Source organism: Helianthus annuus, chromosome 3 (genome assembly GCF_002127325.2).
Source record: "Helianthus annuus cultivar XRQ/B chromosome 3, HanXRQr2.0-SUNRISE, whole genome shotgun sequence".
NCBI lineage: Eukaryota > Viridiplantae > Streptophyta > Magnoliopsida > Asterales > Asteraceae > Helianthus > Helianthus annuus.
Window position 1 is genome coordinate 135,034,631 of NC_035435.2, and position 25,072 is coordinate 135,059,702.

The 25,072-nt window shown below is 38.5% G+C and overlaps 1 protein-coding gene across 1 annotated transcript; it reads right to left on the bottom strand.

Annotated features, from left to right (window-relative positions):
- Positions 1-6,319: 6,319 nt before the first annotated feature.
- LOC110876516 lies at positions 6,320-7,238 on the bottom strand. Its single transcript, XM_022124685.1, has 4 exons — positions 6,997-7,238; positions 6,826-6,856; positions 6,615-6,749; positions 6,320-6,502 (listed from the first exon to the last, which is right to left on the bottom strand). Exons 1-4 carry the CDS (start codon positions 7,236-7,238, stop codon positions 6,320-6,322), a joined length of 591 nt encoding a protein of 196 aa, XP_021980377.1.
- Between the last annotated feature and the right edge of the window lie 17,834 nt (positions 7,239-25,072).

Genomic DNA, 25,072 nt, shown 5'->3' on the forward strand with positions numbered 1-25,072 from the left:
ACATTTTGAAACGTAATAGTGATAACAATTCACCCAACACACAAATGGGTGTGAAGCTAGTACCTCTGGGTCTACAACTTCTACGTCAAGTTGTCGATTAGATTCTCCTAAGTTTGTTGAAAGGAGGACTAGTTTCAAATGTGGGAAGTTTGCGCACATCATTAAAGACTGCACAAACTCGCCCAAACCAAATTTTGTTGAAAGAGCCCCCTCTGAACAAGGTCACTCACAACGTCGTCCTGTTTCTCCAAAACATGATAAACGCACTATTAAAGAACAAGAAACAAAACAACGGAGTCAAAATGTGAAAGTGATCGAAAAGGCCTTAAGACCTGAAGAAAAATCTGTTAAAAGGAAACCTAGTTTGTCACAACCATTAAAACCAGAAATTGTACATAATACACAATCTAGTAAACGGAAACAAGCTTGGAAACCTAAAACGGGTGAAGGTTCAAGGGGAGGCGTGAAATTTCCAAATCATCAAGAGATTGAAATTACATTTCTTGATTCTCAGGGGCAACCCAAGTCTATGAAGGCTTGGGTCCCTCTCTCCAACTAATCTCTGAGTGAGTGTGCAGAATGTTCCAGGAGGAACTATTGATAGTCGTAAGATTGTTGATAGTGGAGCGTCCTTGCACAAGATAGGCGACAGAAGAAATTGTTGCCTTTGATGGAGAGAAGAAGAAAAAGGAGACAAAATTGTCTGTTGAAAGAAATTGAAAAGCTTCGACAAAATGCAAATCATTTCAAAGTGTGATTGTTAAAGGCTTTGATCGGGTCCCTGGGATAGATTCAAATCAAAATGTACGCACCTGCAGCACGTCTGAAGTTCAAAATCAACAAGATGAACGTGCAGTGTACATTTCTTCGCAGTGTAATTGAAGAAAATGTGTTTCTTGAACAAACCAACCGGGTGTGCGGATACCTTGGCATGGATTGAACAACTGCACACTACTTCTCAAAGAGAAAGTCAAGGACCTTCGCTGGTGCAATGTGGAAGACCAGCCGGACCTGGAGGTTTATGATCTTGTTGCTGTGAAGAGATTTCTCGATTAATTGAAGTAGCTGAAATATCAACCTTGATATCTACACCGGGTGGATATCCAGTTGGGAGAGCACTCAAATTCCTGGCAATGCACGAAGCAGTTGCAGGATACGGTTTTAAATTTCTAATCTCTCCTCTACTTGTCGATTTTTAAGCTGCTTTACGAATTATTATCATCTCATATAGCACTCTTTGGCCTGACACGTTGATCTTGAATATCACCTCACACGTCATTGTTTCAATATGAAACTCGTCAATGTTGTCATGGTCCGCACCGCTTACCGACGTGCCAACTTATTTTTCCAAAATTCGATAAAATCATTTCTGATTAAAATTTAATTTTGGTAAACGGCATTGAGGTAAAACAAGAGTTAATCCGACATCGGGAAATCGTTTTTGTAAATACCTTTGTGTTTTTAAAATTTATCATAGTTTGTTGATTTTAGGGGGAGTAAATCCAAAATTTGAAAAATCCAAAAACATCAAAAAATTTCAAAAACACAAAAACAATAGAAAAACAAAAATGAGTTTCCTGGCGAGAAAAAGAGAAAATGATAGTACATCAGTGGTCTATCCAAACCTCTTTAAGCCTTAAATGAAAAACGATAAGCAGCTCTATATAAGATGTATTGGTAGGCTCACAACCATTTTAAAGTGTGCAGGGTGATATAAACCTTAATCGACTGAAGACCAGGTGGGAACCATACATTAGCATATGGTCTTGGTACCGAAATTTCGTTTGAGAGATTGCCGAGTTTCTGAGATATTCGGTCTTTATGCTGCTTATCATCTGGGTATCATGGTTGTATCTTTTAACAAAAAAAAATGGGGACGCAAGTCTAGATCTTCCATGATACCATACATACGTGTACATATTGCATTCGACCTCAATAAGTGATCAACAATCACATGTCCAAACAAATAAGTGATAAAATATCACATTTCTTGCGGGAGTCAAGTTCGTCTCTTTGCTGTACGAAAGTACTGACCTGTTCACGGACTTGCTCCTGTGCCCTCATGCATCGAAAATCAAGTTCCTCATCAATAAGTGATTCTATCACAAAGGGCTTGTTTTCAATCAAAATAAGTGAGTTTCTCACATTCTTTTATATGGTCAAACAGATGATAATCGGTATACTCACCGGTAAGATGAACCCTCGTGCATACCTTGATACGGGAATGTGTCGTGTGTGGATGAACACCGGTCGGTAAGTATAAATCATACCTTAACGTATCCCCTAAACATGATTACATCTGATAAGTTGAGCTTAAGTGGACAACAATACCGATAATTGTTATAGGATGCTTATCTAAATGTTAACTAAAAGAACAACAAGAGCGTTTTGACATGACCGTACACTGATATGATTCTCTTACCCTCGAAACTCGCAAAAAGAATGTCTGTAAATATTTATTTATTGCTTTCGTTTCTGCATCTTTGTATATATTTATTTATTGTTTTCCGTCTTTACTTTTGAAAAATGAAAAATACCAAAAAGATTTTAGGTGTGTTTTAATATAAACTTTATAAAATCCAAAAAGATTTTGCTTCTAGTTTATTTTTAATTGACCGATGTTGGAACTCGAGTCTATCCTACCCAAAATCCTGATCGAAAGCCGGAAAACAATTGCATCTTCATAAATGGTCGAAGTTAACGAGTTTTGAAAGTTAAAGGATCAAGACTGAACATTTTCTAAACTTTCAAACTGTTGTCGGTAGGTGTTTGATTGAGATTTGATCTCACATGTGTCGCTTGTTTAAATGTTAACTATATTCCAAGCAATTGTTCTCATTATGCGTTTAGATTTCTTGCATGTGCAGATGCTAAAGGCGAGGAGAACATGTTCGATGACAAGCTTCAGAATGAAGACACAGCATGAAGGCTCTCAAAAGATAATGATGATAGAGTTGTCGCTGACCACTCATCAACACCACAAGGATCTGAAGAATTAAAGTCAAAAGATTCACGAGCATGACTCAATGGAGAGTTCATTCTAAGGGGGAGTTTGTTAACACACTTCCTACATGAAAAGGGGAGTTTGTTGATACACTTTCTTCTTACGAAGCGTGAAGACTTTGAAGATCCTCCGACATGAAAGACACAGAAGACGAACTATCACAGAAGACGAACCATCACGAGTAGCGTCCAAGGGGGAGTTTGTTGATACATTTTGTGTGGACGCGACTCGGCTCGGTTCGACTCAGCTCGGTTCGGCTTGGTTTCGACACGGTTAGGTCCGGCTCAAGCCCGACGTCACGACATTCCTCCGTCGTGCGCCCCAGAGTTCGACACGCGAAGCACGGAGAGCCGCGGACCAAATCCCGATGACACATCACCATGACATCATCATTGTGATGTCATGATGATGTCATGGTTGACTAAACTTTACAAATTGAATATGAGTAGAATCTGTTTCTTACGAAACACATTTTGTTTCGTATGATCATTGGGCCTTGAATCTGACATCGGGCTTTGATTTTTCATTTGGGCCAAATTTGTACATCGACGAAACAATTAGATTCACTTGTATGTCGACGAAACAGAAGGTGTTTCGTCGACTTTGTTTGTTTCGCCGAGTTATTTTTGTGTTTCGTCAAGGTCTGTGTCTGTTTTAGTATAAATACCCCTCATAGTTTCTGTGTGAAACTGATGAGCACAGAGAGACTTAGTGAGAGTCCGTTAAAACATTGTTTGTATATGTTTGTGGTTGTACTCATCCATAATCAATAGATATTGAATCATTGGTTATTCCGTGTGTTTTTGCACTTTGTTTGGTTTGCACCGTCACGGGGATTCCGCACCCGTTACCGTGTTTGTGACAAAAAAGGATAGGTTTACGTTATCGATCCACCGGAAAAACGGGACCTACATTTAGTAAAAGTGCGTGTGGATTCAATCCACCAGACTCGTTTAGACCAAACAATCCGACCTAACTAACAGTGCAATTTGTGATAAGTAAAAACAAAATCCAAGATCATGTAAATTAGTTGTTATTTTTTTTTTTTGAATGGCAAATTGGATCACTGAAGTATCATCGTGCTACCAGCAGAACTACCCTATCATATCCTTCTTCATTAGGTCATTAGGCATAATGGCTATACACCAATTCAGGAGTAAACCCAATAAATTTTGGAAAAAACCCTTTTGTGGGAATCGAACCCAGGACCTATTAGTCTCAAGCCTTATCCCACTCACAAAATACCACTGTGCTATAAAGCAATGGGCAAATTAGTTGTTATCTGATATACTTTTATTCCTATTCTTTTATTTGATTTAATCTCCAAAATTAAAATCTCTTAATTTAATGCAAACATTTATTTAGTTTTAAATGTCACGTCTTTTGTGCCAATCTCTTAATTTAATGCAAACATTTATTTAGTTTTAAATGTCAAGTCGCTTGTGTTCTTAGGCTATGCGGTATGGTAAAAGCTTATCCTTGGAGGATGACCCGCCACGTAAGTGTCACGTCATAGTCCTTGAAGTATGCCCCTCCAATGATGAAACCATGGAAATAGAGGATGAGCCTACCCTACCAACTTTATTTATTTATTTTTTTAACTTCATCTATTTTTTTAACATTTATTAAATAAGATATAAAAATAAATACATTAATATTAAAAAACCAAAAAAAAAAAACATAACCTAAAAAAATAAAAATCCTAAAAACTATCCCACATTTTCATGATTTTTCTTGCATTTTTATTAAAGTAGCTCGCTTTTCTTCGGGATAATTTCTACATCGGTTGTCATTATATCCCATTCTTTTAGTTCATTTTTTTCTTTGTTCAATCGAACCTTTTCTTCCGCCACGCGTTCCTTCGTCTTTGCCTTTTGGGTCGTGAGCATCTCCCCACTCCAACCGGGAAATCCCTCCCCCTCTTTTAAGGGCGAGTCCTTACTCAATTCGTAAACAAATTGCGGACTCGAGGCTAGGCTTTCTCTGTGACTTTTCCTCTTTAGCCGGCTTTCAGGCATGAGGGCTCGTGTATGCTTTGAATTGGGCCATAAACGCGTCCATCTTGGAACCGCCTCCCGTTGTGGCTTGTTTTTTTAGCCGCCTCCTTTTTTGATTTGTCCCGGCCCGTAGGACGTTCCTCCTCTCGTACCGTGTACTCTTCTTCGTCAAATTCGGGATCGTCCTTTATATTAATTTGACATCATGTGTCCGAGTCCCCGGCACTAAAACTACCGGTCTCCGAGGTTTTTTGTCGTTTAGGCATCTCAACCTCATTTGGAACCGGCGCCCACTTGTTGGACGTTCGTGAGAATTCAGGATCGTGATCGATTCCTCTTCCGTTGAATGCGTACAAACACGTATAATGTGCGGAATCCAAATACATGAGTGAATCAGAAATCCGATGTAATTATCAATGTTTTCTATTGCTGATATGACAGTACAATAACGCGAAAACAAACGAGCAGAGCTTCGCCTCAAAGTTGCTCCAAAAGTTACAAAGGATCAAGACTTCTCTCCTATATATAGACTTATGCCTTCGTACGAAGCTTTAGGTGGTGCTTTCATACGAAGCTGCCTAAGCTTCACTTCATATTCTCTTCAGTTCAGCATGATGTGTGTGTGAGTGTCGTAGGTTTTTATGTATATTTTTAGCCTTTTTTACACGTTTGTCAAGTTTTAAATTTATAAAACACCATATTTTACTAACACCAAACACACATATGGGCAAGTGCACCCATCGTGAGCATAGTATAGTGTTGGCAAGATACCGAGGTCGTCCAAGGACACAAGAGCTTTTAATACCGGTTTATCATCAACGTCTAATCAAATCAAAAGTTAGAAAAAGGTTTTAAACTAAAAAAATAAAAACTAAAAATGCTGAAAAATAAAAACAGATAGACAAGATGAATCACTTGGATCCGACTCATGTTTAGCGTAACCTTTGATTATTTCCGCATTGTTGCACTTTTGCACTTTTTAAGAGATTATCTTAGTTATTGTAGTAGGCCCCTCTTTCAGTTAGTGTAAAATCAGAAAATGAAGGTTAACCAAGATTAGTAGAGAGAATGGTCACATAGACATTGAACAAAAGTTACCAATGAAATTCCAATAAGAGGTGCAAACTTGAAACCCTAGAACAACAAAAACGAAAAATTGTAAGTCTGAAATCCTAAAACCTTTGTATCTAACTTCTCTCTAGAATTTAAGATTTAATCTCTAGAATTGAAAGTCTGACACGGTACTACAAAAACCCATTTAAAAAAATTGTATATGTGTGTGGCTTAACCTATTGCCCATCTTGTCACTTCTACAATACTAAAAGAAATCAAAAACATATGAACCTGTGGATATGCCACAACTAAGAGCAGACTTTATCAAGTGAAGCATCATGGCTGATCTTAGACACTTATTAAAGATCAATTGTGCTTTTAACAAAGGGCGTTTTTGAGAATTCATAGAAACAACAGCATGAGCATGATACTCAGCTACCTGCAGCCTCTGCAAAATACAATTTTTGAGACATTTTTTATCAAACGTAGCATAATAAGTCCTACGTTCACTAAGAATGCTATGATGCTCGTTTTCCAAAACTTATGATCAAATAAAGTACCTCAGTAGGTGCTACGTGCCTAGAGATATTAAGAATTTCGGTTATGTTTTGTGACACTAATGACCAGTGCATGATTGAGTCGTTAGACACGACATACACATCATGCTTTGAGGTAGCGCATACCATGTTCCTTAACTGTACACATTTTTATGGCGGTTAATAGAAATTACGTGATTGAACATTTGAACGAACAGAATGTAACGGTGGAAACCTGAAAATGAACGACCGTAGGCGTCACTGCTCTAGAATTATGAAAGAAGTCATAGTAGTTACCACATTTCAACGTTTGTTAGTATATCTGAACATGTAAAAGGATGCAATGATATTAAAAGTGGAAATTACTTTTACGTATACAAGCGGTGGCCGGGATTGTTAATTGTACCTTATCAGCAGTTTGACCGGATAAGGGAATGTCTTCATAGTTTTCGTATTGTAGCGCCTTCCACGTCGATATTGTTCCCTTGTTAAATGCATTCCCCTCCACGGAAAGCCCTGAATATATTTACCGGTTCTTGCTTGAGCAGCGGACGTATTGGAACCGTAACCAATTTGATCTTCGTTGTCGGTTTCTTCTTCCTCATATGTATCGTCTAAAGAATCTGATATGTCCCCATACTCCGCCATGTAATCTATTCAATCAACTTGGTTACGCACATTCAATCAACAGTTAGTGTGCATGAAAACTAAATAGCTAAAGCTACTTCCAAATAAGGGAAAAAAGACCAATTTAAAGTATGCTCAAGAAGCCGTACAGATCAATGAGTGAAATCAAAAACAGAAATGAGAAAACCCTACTCAAATTGCTGACATTTATGATCCAGAAAGGATCAATGAGTGAAATCAAAATAGTAACTAAAACAAAGATTTAAATTACTTATAGAGCATAAATATGGAAAAGATCCTCTTCTTGTTTGTTTTCTGCAACAAATTCAGAGGTGTGAATCAGCTCAATCTTTCTTCCAGTTGTGTTTAAAAGAAAAGGGGAGATGAAAATGGTGGAATATACATAGAAAAGGGGAGATTCAGAGGTGTGAATCAGCTCAATCTTTCTTCCAGTTGTGTTTAAAAGAAAAGGGGAGAAATATATTCCACCATTTTCATCTCCCCTTTTCTTTTAAACACAACTGGAAGAAAGATTGAGCTGATTCACACCTCTGAATCTGTTGCAGAAAACAAAAAAGAAGTGGATCTTTTCCAAATTTCTGCTCTATAACTAATTTAAACCTTCGTTTTAGTTACTATTTTGATTTCATTCATTGATCCTTTCTGGATCATAAATTTCAGCAATTTGAGTAGGGTTTTCTCATTTCCGTTTTTGATTTCACTCATTGATCCATATGGTTTCTTGAGCATACTTTAAATTGGTTTTTTCCCTTTTTTGGAAGTAGTTGTAGCTATTTAGTTTTCATGCGCACTAACTGTTGATTGAATGTGCGTAACCAAGTTGATTGAATAGATTACATGGCGGAGTATGGAGACATATCACATTCTTCAGACGATACATATGAAGAAGAAGAAACCGAGGAAGAAGATCAAATTGGTTACGGTTCGATACGTCGGATGCTCAAGCATGTAGGTCCCTTTCCGGAGGATGACGAACCTAAACCTTGTTATACTAACTCACTAGCGAGTGCGGAATCCAAGCTAGCAAGCAAACCGGGATGAAGCAAGTATAAACACAACACACAAGGTTCACCGATTAACACCACTGTATTAATACGTATGAAGGTTTCGGTTACAAGCACAATGTTTACAAATCTAACTTGCAAACTCTCAAGTGTGTGTGTGTGTTTTCGGACAGAATGCTCTCAAGAATACTCTTCTATCTTTCTATGTGCATCTGTCTTCTCACATACACTGCATGGGTATATATATACCCAGCCCAGGTTGACATGTCCGAAGGATTCGATAGATGGTCGAAGGATCATCTATCGATTACGCAGTCATCGAAGGATTCACAGGGACCTCGAAGGATGATGTTTCGAGGTCCATCAATCGAAGCTTATCTTTCGAGGATATCGAAGGATCCACATCATCCTTCGATCTCTTATCCTTCGAGACAGACAACCCATATACAAACATAACTGTTTGACCAAGTCAATCCGGAGGATGGTTGACTCGGTCAACTTACAGACTAACTCGGACATCGTTTACATATAGACCGAATACAGACAAAGTACAGACACAAGTGCACCAACAAACTCCCCCTTGGCTGTAGCTTTGTCTCGAACTTCGATGGTCTTTGGTCTTCGAGTTCTCAAAACTCTGATGTCCTTTCAAGTCTTCAATGTCGGAGGATCTTCAAAGTCTTCACGTCTTGAAAGCAGAGAGTGTATCTACAAACTACCCGTATCATGTAGGAAGTGTGTTGACAAACTTCCCCTTAACATAAGCTCCCCCTTGAGTTATGCTCGTGAATGACTTGATCTTTATGAAGTGAGATCCTTGTGGTGTTGATGATGGCCAGCGGCAACTCGATCATCTTCATCTTTTGAGCGCCTTCTCGTCGTGTCTTCATTCCAAAGCTTGTCATCGACCATGTTCTCCTAGCCTTTAGAATCTGCACATGCAAGAAATCTAAACGCGTAATGAGAACAACTGCTTGGAATAGTTAGTATAACCAAGTGACACACGAATGACCATGTCATAATCAAACACCGTCCGACAGTTTGAAAGTTTAATAAATTTCTCAATTTTAGACTTAACTTTCAAAACTTGCAAATTTCGACCGTTTATGAAGATTTAGTCAATTCGGTTTTCGTTCAGGTTTCAGGTAACGAAGACTCGAGCTCCAACATCGTACGATCGAAATTAAAGTAGAAATAAAATCTTTTTGGCTTTTACAAAGTTTATATTAAAACACGCCTAAAATCTTTTTGGTATTTTTGAAATTAAAAAAAAAAACAATTTTAATATCCTTTGAGTGTTATCAAACGACATCATCGCTAATGTCGTGCTGATATGCACCAAACGACGAAACTGTTTAAAAGAAAACAATAAAAGTTAAGCAGTAAATAAATATATACAGACATTCTTTTTGCGAGTTTCGAGGGTAAGAGAATCATATCAGTGTACGGTCATGCCAAAACACTCTTGTTGTTCAGTTAGTTAACATTAAAATAAGCATCCTATAACAATTATCGGTATTGTTGTCCACTTAAGCTCAACTTATCAGATGTAATCATGGCGAGGGGATACGTTAACGTATGATTTATACTTACCGACCGGTGTTCATCCACATCACGACACATTCCCGTATCAAGGTATGCACGAGAGTTCATCTTACCGGTGAGTATACCGATTATCATCTGTTTGACCGTATAAGCTGTGAGATACTCACTTATTTTGATTTGAAAACAAGCCCTATGTGATATAATCACTTATTGATGAGGAACTTGATTTTCATATGCATGAGGGCACAGGTGCAAGTCCGTGAACAGGTCAGTACTTCCGTACAGCAGAGAGACGAACTTGACACCCGGATAAATGTGATATTTTATCACTTATTTGATATGGACATGTGATTGTTTATCATTATTGAGGTCGAATGCAGTATGTAATATGTACACGTATGTATAGTATCATGGAAGATCTAGACTTGCGTCCCCGTTATTTTTCGGTAAAAGATACAACCATGATACCCAGATGATAAGCAGCATAAAGACCGAATATCTCAGAACCTCGGCAATCTATCAAACGAAATTTCGGTACTAAGACCATATGCCAATGAGTGGTTCCCACCTGGTCTTCAGTCGATTTAGATTTATATCACCCTGTACACTTTAAAATGATTGTGAGCCTACCGATACATCTTATATAGAGCTGCTTATCGTTTTACATTTAAGGTTTAAAGAAGTTTGGATAGACCACTGATGTACTATCATTTTCTCTTTTGCTCGCCAAGAAACTCATTTTTTTTTTCTATTGTTTTTGTGTTTTTGAAATTTTTCGATGTTTTTGGATTTTCAGATTTTCGGATTTACTCCCCCTAAAATCAATAAACTAAGACAAATTTAAAACACACAAAGATATTTACAAAAATGATTTTCCGATGTTGGTTTACTCTTGCTTGACCTTAATGCCATTTACCAATAATAAGAAGTCAAATCTAGATTTGTCAAAAGCTTTGGTAAATAAGTCGGCACGTTGGTCATCGGTGTGGACCTTAACAACATCGATTAGCCTTTTCTCAAAGCAATCACGTATGAAGTGATATTTGATTTCGATGTGTTTGGTCTTTGAATGCTGCACAGGATTTTTAGTGATATCTAAAGCAGCAGAATTATCAACGTAAATAGGAGTAGTTAGGAATTCAAAACCGTAGTCCCGCAATTGTTGTTGGATCCAAAGAACTTGGGAGCAACAACTTGAGGCAGCAATGTATTCAGCTTCGCATGTTGATGTAGCGACGCATGTCTGCTTCTTGCACTGCCATGTGACTAGGCGATTTCCTAAAAACTGACATCCAGCCGTTGTGGATTTGCCGTCGATTTTGCATCCGCCAAAATCAGAATCACTGAAAGCTACCAATTCAAAGTTATTATCCCTAGGGTACCACAGACCGGTGTCAGGGTACGCCTTCAAATAACGAAAAATCCTTTTGACAGCTGCAAGATGTGAGGCCTTCGGGTTAACTTGATATCTGGCAAGCAGGCACGTTGGGTACATTATATCTGGCCTTGATGCTGTGAGGTACATAAGAGATCCGATCATCGCGCGATAGTATGAAGGGCTAACAGGTTCACCCTTCAAGTCAGGAGTTATTCCGTGATTAGTTGGCAATGGGGTACCAATGGGCGTTGCATCGGACATCTGGAACCGGCTCAAGATGTCACCAACATATTTAGTCTGATGGATGAATATCCCAGACTCCGTTTGTTGCACTTGTAGGCCCAAGAAGAAAATCATTTCCCCCATAGCACTCATCTCGAACTTATCCTGCATAATGCGCTCGAAATTCCTACACAAAGCATCATTAGTAGAACCAAAAATAATGTCATCAACATATACCTGTACCAGAAGAAGATCTCCATCTTGTTCTTTGATGAAGAGAGTACAATCGATAAGACCTCTTCGAAAACCGTTCTCCAGCAGATATGTAGATAAGGTTGCATACCAAGCTCGTGGCGCTTGATGAAGACCATAGAGAGCTTTGTTGAGCAACCAAACCCGATCGGGATGGACAGGATCTTCAAAACCTGGAGGCTGTTCGACATATACCTCTTCTTCAACCACACCATGTAGAAATGCACTTTTGACGTCCATCTGGTAAACCTTGAATCCTTTGAATGAGGCATAAGCCAGAAAGATCCGAATAGCTTCCAGACGTGCAACAGGTGCATACACTTCGTTGTAGTCGATCCCTTCAATCTGACGAAAACCTTGAACGACTAAACGAGCTTTGTTCCGAATAACCACTCCACGGTCGTCTTTCTTGCATTTGAAGACCCATCGAGTGCCAATCTTCTTGTAATTCTCAGGTTTTTCAACAAGCTTCCAAACACCAAGCTTGTGAAATTGCTGCAATTCTTCCTGCATGGCTTCAACCCAAGCACTATCTTTCAACGCTTCTTTCCACGATTTTGGTTCTTCTTGTGACACGTAACACGCGAAGGACCAGTCATTTTGTTGACCAGATTCTCTTATAGCTGAATACAAACCAGCATTCCGGTTGTTTCTCAGCTGATTACGCGTCTGCACACCGCGATGGACATCTCCTATAATGTTCTGCTGGGGGTGGGTATCATGAATCCTCATTTCAGGATTATCTGGCACACGTGCATTGATACCCAAATTGGTAAGATTAAGATCAACAACCAACTCCACACCAGGAATGTGGGTAGAGGTGGATGCATTCCCTTCAGCAGTGTCTACATTCTGCATATTAGGTGTATCACCAGAGGCACCTTGAACAGGAGCAGCTGGAGCCGAAGATCCTTCGGCTGCATCATGATATTCATCATCTTCAGAAGAATCATTATAATCAGCAGCATCTTCATAAACCTCATTTTGAACCATATTGTTGACTGACGAAGAAGCTTGAGGGTCAACAACAATAGGTCTAACCAAAGGCGAGACAGCAGCGTTGTCACTTTCCAACAACATCCTAGCCGCTGCTGATTCTTCGTCAAAGGTTGGCAGATTGAAGGAGTCAAATAGCCCATCATAATCGAACATCCACGGATCACCCGGAGCCCTAACAGGACTCGTGTACCTTTGAACCCTAACTTCACTCCATAGCTCAATCTTTTTGGTAGCTAGATTCCAAACACGAAAATTCGGAGTAGCATATCCAAGGAAGAAACCCTCGATAGCTCTTGCACCAAACTTTCCATCCGGCTCAATCATAGTACATGGAGCACCAAACGGTTCAAGGTAAGAAAGATCCGGTTTCCTTTTCTGAAGGAGTTCGAAGCAAGTCTTGCCATGTCTCTTTACTGTAAGAACTCTGTTCAACGTGTAGCATGCAGCCGATACAGCCTCCCCCCAGAATTGAATAGGGAGTTCCGACTCTACTAACATTGTTCTTGCAGTTTCTATAATCGTCCGATTCTTCCTCTCAGCGACACCATTTTGTTGTGGAGTATAACGAGAACTGTACTCATGAAGAATGCCTTTAGAAGTACAAAACTCATCCATAACTTGATTCTTGAATTCGGTACCATTGTCGTTTCGGATCCTCTTCACTTTCAACGAGTAGAGATTCTCCAACATTGTAAGAAGATCCTTGAGGATGCCAGGAGTTTGACTCTTGTGTGCCATGAAGGATACCCAAGAAAATCTAGAGTAGTCATCAGTAACAACTAGACAATAGGCATCACCGAACGTTGTCTTGTGCTTCATAGGTCCAAAAAGGTCCATATGAAGACGTTCGAGAGGCATGCTGACAGTGTTGATTTTCTTCAAAGGGTGAGACTTCTTTGTTTGCTTCCCCTTTTGGCACGAGACACAGATATCCTGAAGATGAAAACTTCTCACAGGCTCACCATTCACAAGATTATTTTTCACCAAATGGTTCATCTTTCTCAAGTGAATGTGTCCCATTCTTCTGTGCCAAGATATAGACTCCTTTTCTGTGGCTTTTGAGACAAAGCAAGTGACTTGTGCAGATGTAGTAATCGCCTGGCTCATGTCGAGAATATAAAGATCATTAACTCTCGGAGCCGATAAGAGAATCCATTCTTGTGGAATTTTGAATCCAGGTTTCATCACATAGCAGCCGGCATCATCAAAATGCACGGTGAATTTCTTATCGCAGATTTGCGACACACTGAGAAGATTATGATCAATCTGCTTAACATAATTGATCTTATCGAAGCACACCATACCATTTGAAATACTTCCTTCTCCAGTGATAAATCCGCCTTTGTCACCCGCAAAAGCAACATACCCTCCTCTAATGTTTCTCACGTCGTATAGGAGCCGTAAGTCGCCGGTCATGTGCCTGGATGCTCCACTATCAACAATCCAGTGACTATTAATAGTTCCTCCTAGAACATCCTGCACATGTCATGTAAAAACATCAGTTGAGAATGGGGACCCAAGCCTTAGTGGTCTTGGGTCGTCCCTGAGCATCACGAAACGTGATATCAATCTCTTGATGGTTTTCAAGAACAATTGCCCCCTGAATTGTCACCCGACTTAGGTAACCAAGTTCGTTTTTGCCTACCAGTTTTTGAAGATTCTGGTTTTACAGGTTGTGACACACTTGGTTCCTTTTGAACTGTTTTAACTTCAGATTTTAAAGCTTTTTCAACAGTTTTCATGTTTTTACGTCGTTGTTTAGTTTCTTGTTCTTTTACAGTTCGTTTATCATGTTTAGGTGAAACTGACCGACGTTGAGGGTGAACTGTTTCAGGTGGAGCTTTCTCAACAAATTTCTTCTTTGCAACATTTGGGCAGTTTCTGATGATGTGCCCAGTTTCTCCACATTTAAAACATGTTCTCCTTTCAACATATTTTGGAGAACTTGATTGACCATAAGATGTCGAACTCGTGGAACCCGAGGTACTAGCCTTTTCATCACACCCATTTGTGCGTTGAGTGTAATTGTTATCACTGTTACGCTTTAAGATTGTTACTTGTTTTACAAAATCCGTGTTAGATTTGTTTTCAAAAGTTTCAATCTTATCAGTACCCTTGGATGACACGAACTTGACATCTTTTGCTTTCTTTTGAAAACGAGCTCCTTTTGTTTCAGACTTTATCTGAGAGACTTTATGCTTTTGAGCTCGTTTGACTGGTTGTTTACCATTAGAAGCAGCAGGTTGTTGAGTGGTTGAAGATTTTTGTTTACCAAATTGTTTTCTAATCTCAGCCTTAGGAATTGGATCACATTGTGTTACCACAATTCCCGGAAGTGTTTTTCCCAAAAATTTGTTTGTGTTATCTTCAAAGACTTTGTCAATCAAAGATTTATTTACATTTTTAATTGGGAAAACATGATCTGAGTAGATTTTATTATCTCCAACCAATGTATACAACACGTTACTGCTTTTAACAGTAGTCACACCTGTCTTATCAGCTTTGACAGGATCAATCACTTGCTTCTTAACAGATGGAACATCAGGAGTATCAGGATCACAAAGAATGTGATTCTCTCGTGGAATAACTACTCCTTTCATCTTGTTAAGTGATTTATCCCGTTCACCTACATCCACTTCTGACTCATCATCCGATGTCTCATAGTCCTCGATAATTGGAGGACTTTGCTTCACGGATGATGAAGTTTCCGGTTGCTCAGAAGATGCATTTGAAGAATTGTCCGGTTTGAACCCTAGTCCAGCAGCAAATTCCTCAACATCAAGAGGCACACTGGGTTCATACCGAGGCATTTCCTCCTCATCAGGCATCTTGGTATAGTTGTTCATCAAAGGGGGCGGACATTTCTTATACCCTATGCCTTTCTGATTTCCCTTCGGTTGTTGAACCTCGATGATGTGATCAAGCACAAATTGGGAGTTAGAATAACTATCCAATTTTTGTTTGATCGCATCATGCTCGCATTGGGCAATGGCTAATTGCTTCTTAGTTTCTTCCACAATGTTAATATATTCATTTATACTTACTTGCTTGTGGTAAACTACTTTGTTAACCTCGGACACATTTTTCTTTAATGTTTCTATTACAGATTTAAATTCTTTTTCATTCCGAGTTAAAGCCATGTTCGCCTCTTTGCATTTCGACAGTTCAATAACCAAATTCTGATTATGACTATGAAGCTTTTCTGATTCAAGCTTCATATCAGCACATGATTTACAAACACTAGGAGCAGGAGGTTCAGAATTTACCTGACTAGAAGAGGCTGAACCGTTTGCCATGAAGGCAGTTTGAAAAGAAAAAGCTCCATCTTCAGAAAATAGCTTCTCCATTTCCTTTGATGCAGTAGCCGCCTTTCTAATCAGAATTGATTTCTGACATTTAAGCTCATCAGCTTCATTCAGTAGATCCTGAATATCATCATCTCCTTCCTCCTTCACATCAGGCTCTGAGTGATTATCCCCAGAAACAGAGCCTTCTTCATCAGAACTTCCAGAATAACCAGAACTATCATCACTTCCAGAAGACTCTTCTTTATGAACATGCTCGATGATCTTTGCATAAAGAGCTGTTCCACTTCTCTGATCATCATCACCAAACTGAACTGACCAGTCACATCCCTCATCTGCTTGAACAGCTAGAGCCCGATTGGGATTTGAAGCTCCAGGCTGGCCCTGATTGTTATTAACTGCCACCATCCTCCTCTCACGGTTCTCTTGCTGGGCATTCACATTTGTATTACTCGTCTGGTTTCTGAAAGGGTTGTGATTGCCATGTTTTGTTGGTAGAGTGCACTCACGTTTGAAGTGCCCTTTGTTACCACAGTTGAAGCATGTCACGGCGTTGATATCAAACCCATACTTCGTATCTTTCTTTCCTTCCAACGAAGTTCTACCAGTACGAGCCATAAAGTCTTTGGCCTTCTAACCGCACTTGCAAAAGCCCACTTAATATCCATCAACTCCATTTCTTCCTTGTCGATTTGTTGATAATCTTCATTGGTCATGTTGATGTTTCCAAGCTGACCTGCTACCAATCCACAGTAAGCATTGACCATTGTATTAATAATTTCCATGTGCTCTTTAGCAACTTCAATGCTGAGGTGTGAAAGGTTTGAATTATCGACTCGGATTGTGTGAGGATTTTGAGGTTGAGGATTGTTTGTATAATGAGCCTGCTGTTGTTGTTGTGGAGGTTGGACTTGTGGCTGTGTTGGGACAGGAATGTACGACCTCGGATCGAATTGAGGTTGTGGTGGAGCAGCTGTTGACTGAGGAAACGGAAAGGAACTTGTGTTGGACACAAATGCAGTTTGCAGTTTAGGTTGCTGTTGCTGAGCTGCAGCGGATCTTGCCAAAGCATCGAAGCCTGGAAGGTACATTTCTGTATTCTGAGGAGCTGGAGCACGCCTTGCTTTCCTGATTTCTTCATCATTTTTATGTTCTAGCTTCTGAATGAACTCGTAGATGTTAACCGTGTCTAGAGTTCCAGTGTGCTTCAACAACTCAATAAATGAACTCCATTTTGGAGGCAAAGCGTCAGCAAACCTATTCACCATGTCTTGTTGAGTGGAAACAACCCCATAAGCACACATTTCACTGATCAGATGATAGAAACGAGTTGTCATATCATTTAGAGTTTCGTTTTCCAAAAACTGAAACGATTCAAACTCTTTCTTCAACAAATCATGACGAGACTTTCGAGCAGCTGCATTGCCTTCTCCTCTAGCTACTAAGGCATCCCACAACGTTTTCGTGGTCTTGCAGTAGGAGAACTGATGATAGATATCTTTGTTGAGTGCTTGTGTAAGTGTAGCAAAGGCCTTTTTCTCCAATTCATAAGCTTTCTTGTCATTTTCCAGCATGTTGGCATAACCTTCTGAAGTGGACGCAGCAGTTTCAAGATTAGTATTGAACGCATTGATGAAACACGTCCAAAGATCGGTGCTTTGCCCTTGAACATACGTGTGAAAACGGTTTTTCCATGATGGAAAATCATTCATATGATTTAGCTTTGGTGGACGATTGTTGCTGCCAGTTTCGCTCTCACTTATCAAAAGGTTTTGAATGCTTTGACTTTGATTGGATACCAAAGCCCATTGACTTGGACTGATTGATGGCGGTGGAAACATACTTTTTGCCCAAGCATCAGCAGAAGTTAGTTCTTGACTAGATTGTGAGTTCAAACTCCAATCCCAAGGACTTGTACAACTCATTTTGATCAAATATTAATAGATAACCTACACAAACACAAACTGTTAAGTGCACACAGACCCGAAATGAAAGATACAACCTTGTTCGAAAGATCAACGCTTGTTCGAAGGATCAACAGTGTTCGAAAGATCACTGTTGAGTTTCGAGCAACGACTCCGAAAGATTGACTTCGAAGGATTGACCACATGAAGGATCCTTATCTTTCGAAAGATGATTTCGAAAGATTCTCCTTATATTTCGAACACAGATCTCGAAAGATTCACCAATACGAAGGATCCTTATCTTTCGTAGAGTAACAGTAGCTCGAAAGATGTATCCTACGACAAGATTCCTTGGCTCGAAAGATAGAACACAGGCTTCGAAGGATATTCGAAGGATGGTTATCTGTCGAGCCTCCTTGATCGAAAGATTATCTTTCGATGTCGAAGGATGTCTTTCGAAGAGCTCTGACACAACTGAAAAGATGACAGGTTGGTGAAAAAGGTGACAGGTTGGTGTACCAACTTTCGGCAGAAAGGATGTTCTGCACACGATTTTTCACCAACTTTTTGACTTTCAAACAAGATTTCCCAAAAAGGCAAATCTTATCCAACAAGTCCAGTCACCGGAGATAACCGGAAACTTGGCCGGAAAATTCAAAGTCACTTAAAAACAAGTTTTCAAGTTACCCAACCCAACCTGAACACACCCGAAAGGTTTAGAACACGTTTTCCAGTTTAAAATGCAAGAAAAACTACCAAAAACGGGTGCTAAACCTAGTGTTCAAACACACCAAGAACTTGAACAAACCCGGTTTTAAACAAGGTAAAGAGCCACGGCTCTGATACCACTTGTAGTTCCCTTTCCGGAGGATGACGAACCTAAACCTTGTTATACTAACTCACTAGCGAGTGCGGAATCCAAGCTAGCAAGCAAACCGGGATGAAGCAAGTATAAACACAACACACAAGGTTCACCGATTAACACCACTGTATTAATACGTATGAAGGTTTCGGTTACAAGCACAATGTTTACAAATCTAACTTGCAAACTCTCAAGTGTGTGTGTGTGTTTTCGGACAGAATGCTCTCAAGAATACTCTTCTATCTTTCTATGTGCATCTGTCTTCTCACATACACTGCATGGGTATATATATACCCAGCCCAGGTTGACATGTCCGAAGGATTCGATAGATGGTCAAAGGATCATCTATCGATTACGCAGTCATCGAAGGATTCACAGGGACCTCGAAGGATGATGTTTCGAGGTCCATCAATCGAAGCTTATCTTTCGAGGAGATCGAAGGATCCACATCATCCTTCGATCTCTTATCCTTCGAGACAGACAACCCATATACAAACATAACTGTTTGACCAAGTCAATCCGGAGGATGGTTGACTCGGTCAACTTACAGACTAACTCGGACATCGTTTACATATAGACCGAATACAGACAAAGTACAGACACAAGTGCACCAACAAAGCATGAACCGGTAAAGATATTCAGGGCTTTCCGTGGAGGGGAATGCGTTTCACAAGGGAACAATATCGACGTGGAAGGCTCATCCAATACGAAAACTATGAAGACATTCCCTTATCCGGTCAAACTGCTGATAAGGAACAATTAACAATCTCGTCACTTGTATACGTAAAAGTAATTTCCACTTTTGATATCATTGCAACCTTTTACGTGTTCAGATATACAAACAAACGTCGAAAGGTGGTAACTACTACGACTCTCATAATTCTAGAGCAGTGACGCCTACGGTCGTTCATTTTCAGGTTTCCACCATTACATTCTGTTCGTACAAATGTTCAATCACGTAATTTCTATTAACTGCCACAAAAAATGTGTACAGTTAAGGAACATGGCATGCGCTACCTAAAAGCATGATGTGTATGTCGTGTCTAACGACCCAATCATGCACTGGTCATCAGTGTCACAAAACTTAACCAAAATTCTTAATATCTCTAGGCACGTAGCACCTTCTGAGGTACTTTATTTGATCATAAGTTTTGGAAAACGAGCACCATAGCATTCTTAGTGAATTGCCCCAAAAATTGTATTTTGCAGAGGTTGCAGGTAGCTAAGTATCATGCTCGCTATCTATAGCACACGAGTGGTTGGTGACACAACCATTGTTTCTTTTCCTTCATCAGAAGGTGTTGGTTGACATGATTACAAACTCCATAACAAAGAATCAGAAAGGAAAATGTATATAAAGATTGGATTCTAGGAAGGATGGAGATTGTGATGGTTCTAAAGTGCTAGCTGTTGGTTTAAATAGAATTTTGGATTATGTAATTTATATAGGTAACATTTTCCACTAAGTCAAACTAATGCTTAATATATATATATATATATATATATATATATAGAAAAAGTATGTCGTACATTAGTACATTACGGCTTAACGTACTTCACGTACAACAACGTGCGTGATTTGTTCTATAACATGCATGATTAATATTTTCGTGATTTTGGATTTTTGAGTTATAACGTGCGTGATTTTAAAATGAACGTGCATAATTACCTGTCGTACCGTAATATACGTTAAGCCGTAATGTACGTTAACCTTCCTCTATATATACATATATATGTATATATATATATATATATATATGTATGTATGTATATATAAGTACACCAGATATTGTTACCCTTGTAAACTACATAATCCAAAATTCTATTCAAACCACCCGTTATAGCTCTTTAGAACCATCACAGTCTCTATCCTTCTTAGCATCTAAGCTTTCTATACATTCTCCTTTCTAATTCATTATTATTGAGTTTGTAATCTTGTAACACCATTTCTAATGAAATAAAAGAAGTAAAGGGTGTGTCATAAACCACTTGTGTGCTTCGGATAACACGATTCCTCGTACCAACCCATTCCATGCAGACCCAACATGATCACCCTTCTATACCCAACTCCACTATTTCCTCCATCCCCACACATCTTCAAACAGTGAGATTTACAGGGTGGGTTAACCCACAACCGAACTGGATAGTTTGGGTTGATATCTTGAAAAGGGAACATAGTCCCCTATGGATGAAAGTCGGAATTCAAGGTGTTATTATGAATTCTCTTTTAAATATCCTAAAAGACCAAATCTATATTCTCTGGTTTGCTGAGAAATGGTCACCCAAACCCAACACATTTGTCATCCCATAGGGTGAAATAACCTTTACTCTCGAAGACATCATGTTATTAGGAAGATTTTCTGTTTTGGCAAGTCCTGCCACCTCTCGTGTCGAGAATTCCGAGGAATTTGTCACTTTAAATGAATTCAATAACGCTTAGATAAGTTTTTATAGATCCCAGGCTAAAAGGTCCTCTTTCAAGGCATGGATGGAAGAATTCATGAGTAGAGAAAACCCGCATGAGCACGAGGCGTTTTCAGCACTATGGTTATCAAAGTATCTTTTTGTGTATGTGAAAAACACAATTTCACCTCAACTTTTCACATAGTTGTTCTATAGCCAGAGGATGGAGAATTGCAATGATGCATGTCGTCCTAGAATCTTTGTATAGTGACTTGTAGGTTTTACAAAATGCAATTTTAGATCCCCAACAAGGTGGGTTCTGAAAGGAAAAGGTTGGTGTGAGGAATCGTGCTATTTGGAGCATGCAAGTAGTGACACAACTATGATTTCATCTCACTCATTAGAATGGTGTTACTTGACATTTTGCAAACTCAATAACAAGGAACTAGATGGGGAAATATGGGCAAATCTCGGATTCTTGGAAAGATGAATATTTGATGGATCTGAAGATCTATAACTAGTGTAATTTACCTCCAATATTTAAAATTATATTTAGACCACTTGTTCTGGCTCTTTACACCCATCAAAATTTCCATTTTTCTTAGCAACCAAGATTTCTCTGCATTTCCTTTTTGTGTTTCTTGCTATTAAGGATGAAAATGTCAAGTAATGTCCATTTTTATTAGAGAACTTAAATAATGGTTGGGTCACCAAACACTCGCATGCTCTAGATGGCACAATTCCTCTTTCCAACTTAAATAATAACATTTTGTAAAATGTGTAGGTCCATATACAAAGTTGCTTGGTTGGCAGGCGCCATAGAAGTTCTTCGCCCTCTACTAATAGAATGGCTAGATGAAAAATTTTGGGTGAAATTGGGATTTTAACATATGCAAATAGATATTTTGATAAACACCATGCTTAAAACTGCTCCGTGTTCATAAGCTTTTTGTCTACCCTGAGTTTTCCACCCATGCATTGAAGTAGGCCCTTTTAAAACGAGGTATAACTAACTTTTTGTGCGTTTATTTAGTTTATATAAAGCAACATGAATTTCAGGACACTCGAAACAAAGGTGGCAAGACCATCGAAAACCAAAACGCATCCTAAATTATCATGTCTTCGAGTACGAGCTACATACATTAAATTCATGAGCTACATAAATATTTAGCTCGTGAATCTACATGTATTTAGTTTAGTTTTACTTATAACTTTACAAAAAGAAACTAAAAAAATTGCTTAGATAGTGCTTATATGAAGTACTCAAGTAACTTTGTGGTTCTCTCATGATACTCTACATGCGTGTGTGTGGATGATCATGAGAAAAATTAACACTTGACATGTGTAATAAATATTGCAACCATGTGCAGTATAGTATATACGGTGTATATATACACTATATATGCACTATATATGATATATTGCATATATGTATTAATGCGATATTAATAATATATGTACATATACAGTAGGGTGGGATTCGGCTACGAAGTCCATTTTTCCTACAAAGGGTACAAAGTCATAAAACACCACAATTTCAACCATAAAACACATTCAAAACGCAAAAATAACACAGTGAAGATAACTAAAACACAACATCCAAACCCTATGGGTGCATATAATTTCAAACACACTATCATAGAACTATGAATATAAAACACAACATAATAATCAACATAAAACACACTAATGTTAGTCATTCGATAATCAAAGCCTTGTCATCCAAAACAAAACACAAAACCCACAAATATAATGTTTTAGTAATCTTCACTTTGTTATTTATAGGTTTTGAGTTTTTTTTTATGGTTGAAATAATGGTGTTTTATTACTTTTTACACTTTGTAGGAAAAATGAACTTTGTAGCCAACTCCCATATACAGTATATGATATATACATGTATCCCCGATATATAATACACATGTCCAATATTGAGGTTTCTAGTTTTCTTACGAATAAAATTTTTTTCATAACCATCTCCCTATATATATATATACACACAATGAGAATGTTGAGACCTATCTTCCGCATATATTTTTTGAAATTTTGAATTAAACAATTTTAGATATTTCAAATTGAAATGATGGTTGGGTCACCACTCGCCAAACAACGGTATGCTTCAAATAGCACAATTCCTCCTACCAACCTTGTCAATATAGATTTCAATCAGCCTATTTTTTCTATTTTTGTTGATCCACCTATAAACGATTAGTATTCTTCGAATAAAGCCGCCACATGATGAGTGGCAGATATAGGTTTAGACTAAGGGGTTCTTTGGTAGCTACATAATAATTCCATTAAGAGACTACCTCTAAACCGATAATAAGTAGAGTGTGTTTGGACCAAATGTCTATGGAGTGGTTGATTATCTCACCTCTTTATCCCACATCTGCAAAAAAAATTTCCCTTTCTCTTCTCCCAAATGCCTTTGTTCCACAAATATCAAAATGCATCCCAGAACAAAGAAACCCATTGAAGCCGGATGAACACAACCATCCATAAGGGCAGGTGTGACAACTGTGATATATAATCATCGTATTATGTAAAACAATGTCCGTTATCAATAAAACAATATGCTTTGGTGCTATTATGTGTTTTTTTTGGTGTTAATATATGTGCAATTGTGTTTATTAATTTTACAATTTGATTCGATACCAATTTCAAGCTTTAAATTACTTTCTGGAAGGTTATACGCAAACTGGTGCTTAAACGCAATCAGTTTAAAGCAACATACACTCCGGAACTGTGACGTAAGCCAAACATACCCTAAATATCCCTTACATAACTTAGAAATAAGTTTCGAAGGATTCGGTATGGCGAAAACATGTTTATTTGAACTAAAGAACTAATTACGACAAAACTGCGAAACGAACGTTGGTGACCGCCCGGATAATATTTAAATCCCACAAATATTCTATTATGATTAAAATCTTATTTTAATCAGGTTCGTGTTGAAAAATAAATTAAAACGCTTAAAAATGTTATTTTTCAAGTTTAAGCGCGTACCGTGTGTTCCTACGCGACACAGTGCTTATACTGCAAAACACAAGCAACGCAGCAAACCTAGGAATATACCAGGAATATGCCAGGAATATGCCAGGAATATGCTAGGAATATACCAGGAATATGCCAGGAATATGCCAGGAATATGCCAGGAATATGCCAGGAATATGCCAGTAATATGCCAGGAATATGCCAGGAATATGCCAGGAATATGCTAGGAATATACCAGAAATATGCCAGGAATATGCCAGGAATATGCCAGGAATATGCTAGGAATATACCAGGAATATGCCAGGAATATACCAGGAATATGCCAGGAATATGCTAGGAATATACCAGGAATATGCCAGGAATATACCAGGAATATGCCAGGAATATGCTAGGAATATACCAGAAATATGCCAGGAATATGCTAGGAATATGCCAGGAATATGCTAGGAATATGCTAGGAATATGCTATATGGAAGGTCTATAAATACCACCATACCATAACTCCATCATTCCACACTCAACACTACACTCCATCTCTCCCTCTCTCTATCTTAATCTTCTTCATATCTTCAAGTCTTGTTCTTGAAGATTCAACATCCTTTCTAGTAAACTTCAAGATAGTGTGAAGATCTAAGGTTGTTCCCAAGGTGTTGTCAAGTGAATACAAGCTTCCTATCATCCCATAACTTACTTGAATCTTGAAGGTATAACACTTATATTTAAATCATACCTTTGGTTCATAGTTGTTCTTGATGATTTGAAGTTTCTATTGAATCTTGGGATTTTCACTAAACTTGAAATCTAAAAGAAATGGGTCATGAAACAAATAAAAAAAATGATGGTGTGTATACATATGTATATAACCGTACATATATATGTGTGTATATGAGTTTGAGTTTTGAGCTTTATTTTGATAAAGTACTTGTTTAAGTGTTTCATGTTCTTGAATGATGGAAAAAAATGCAAGTA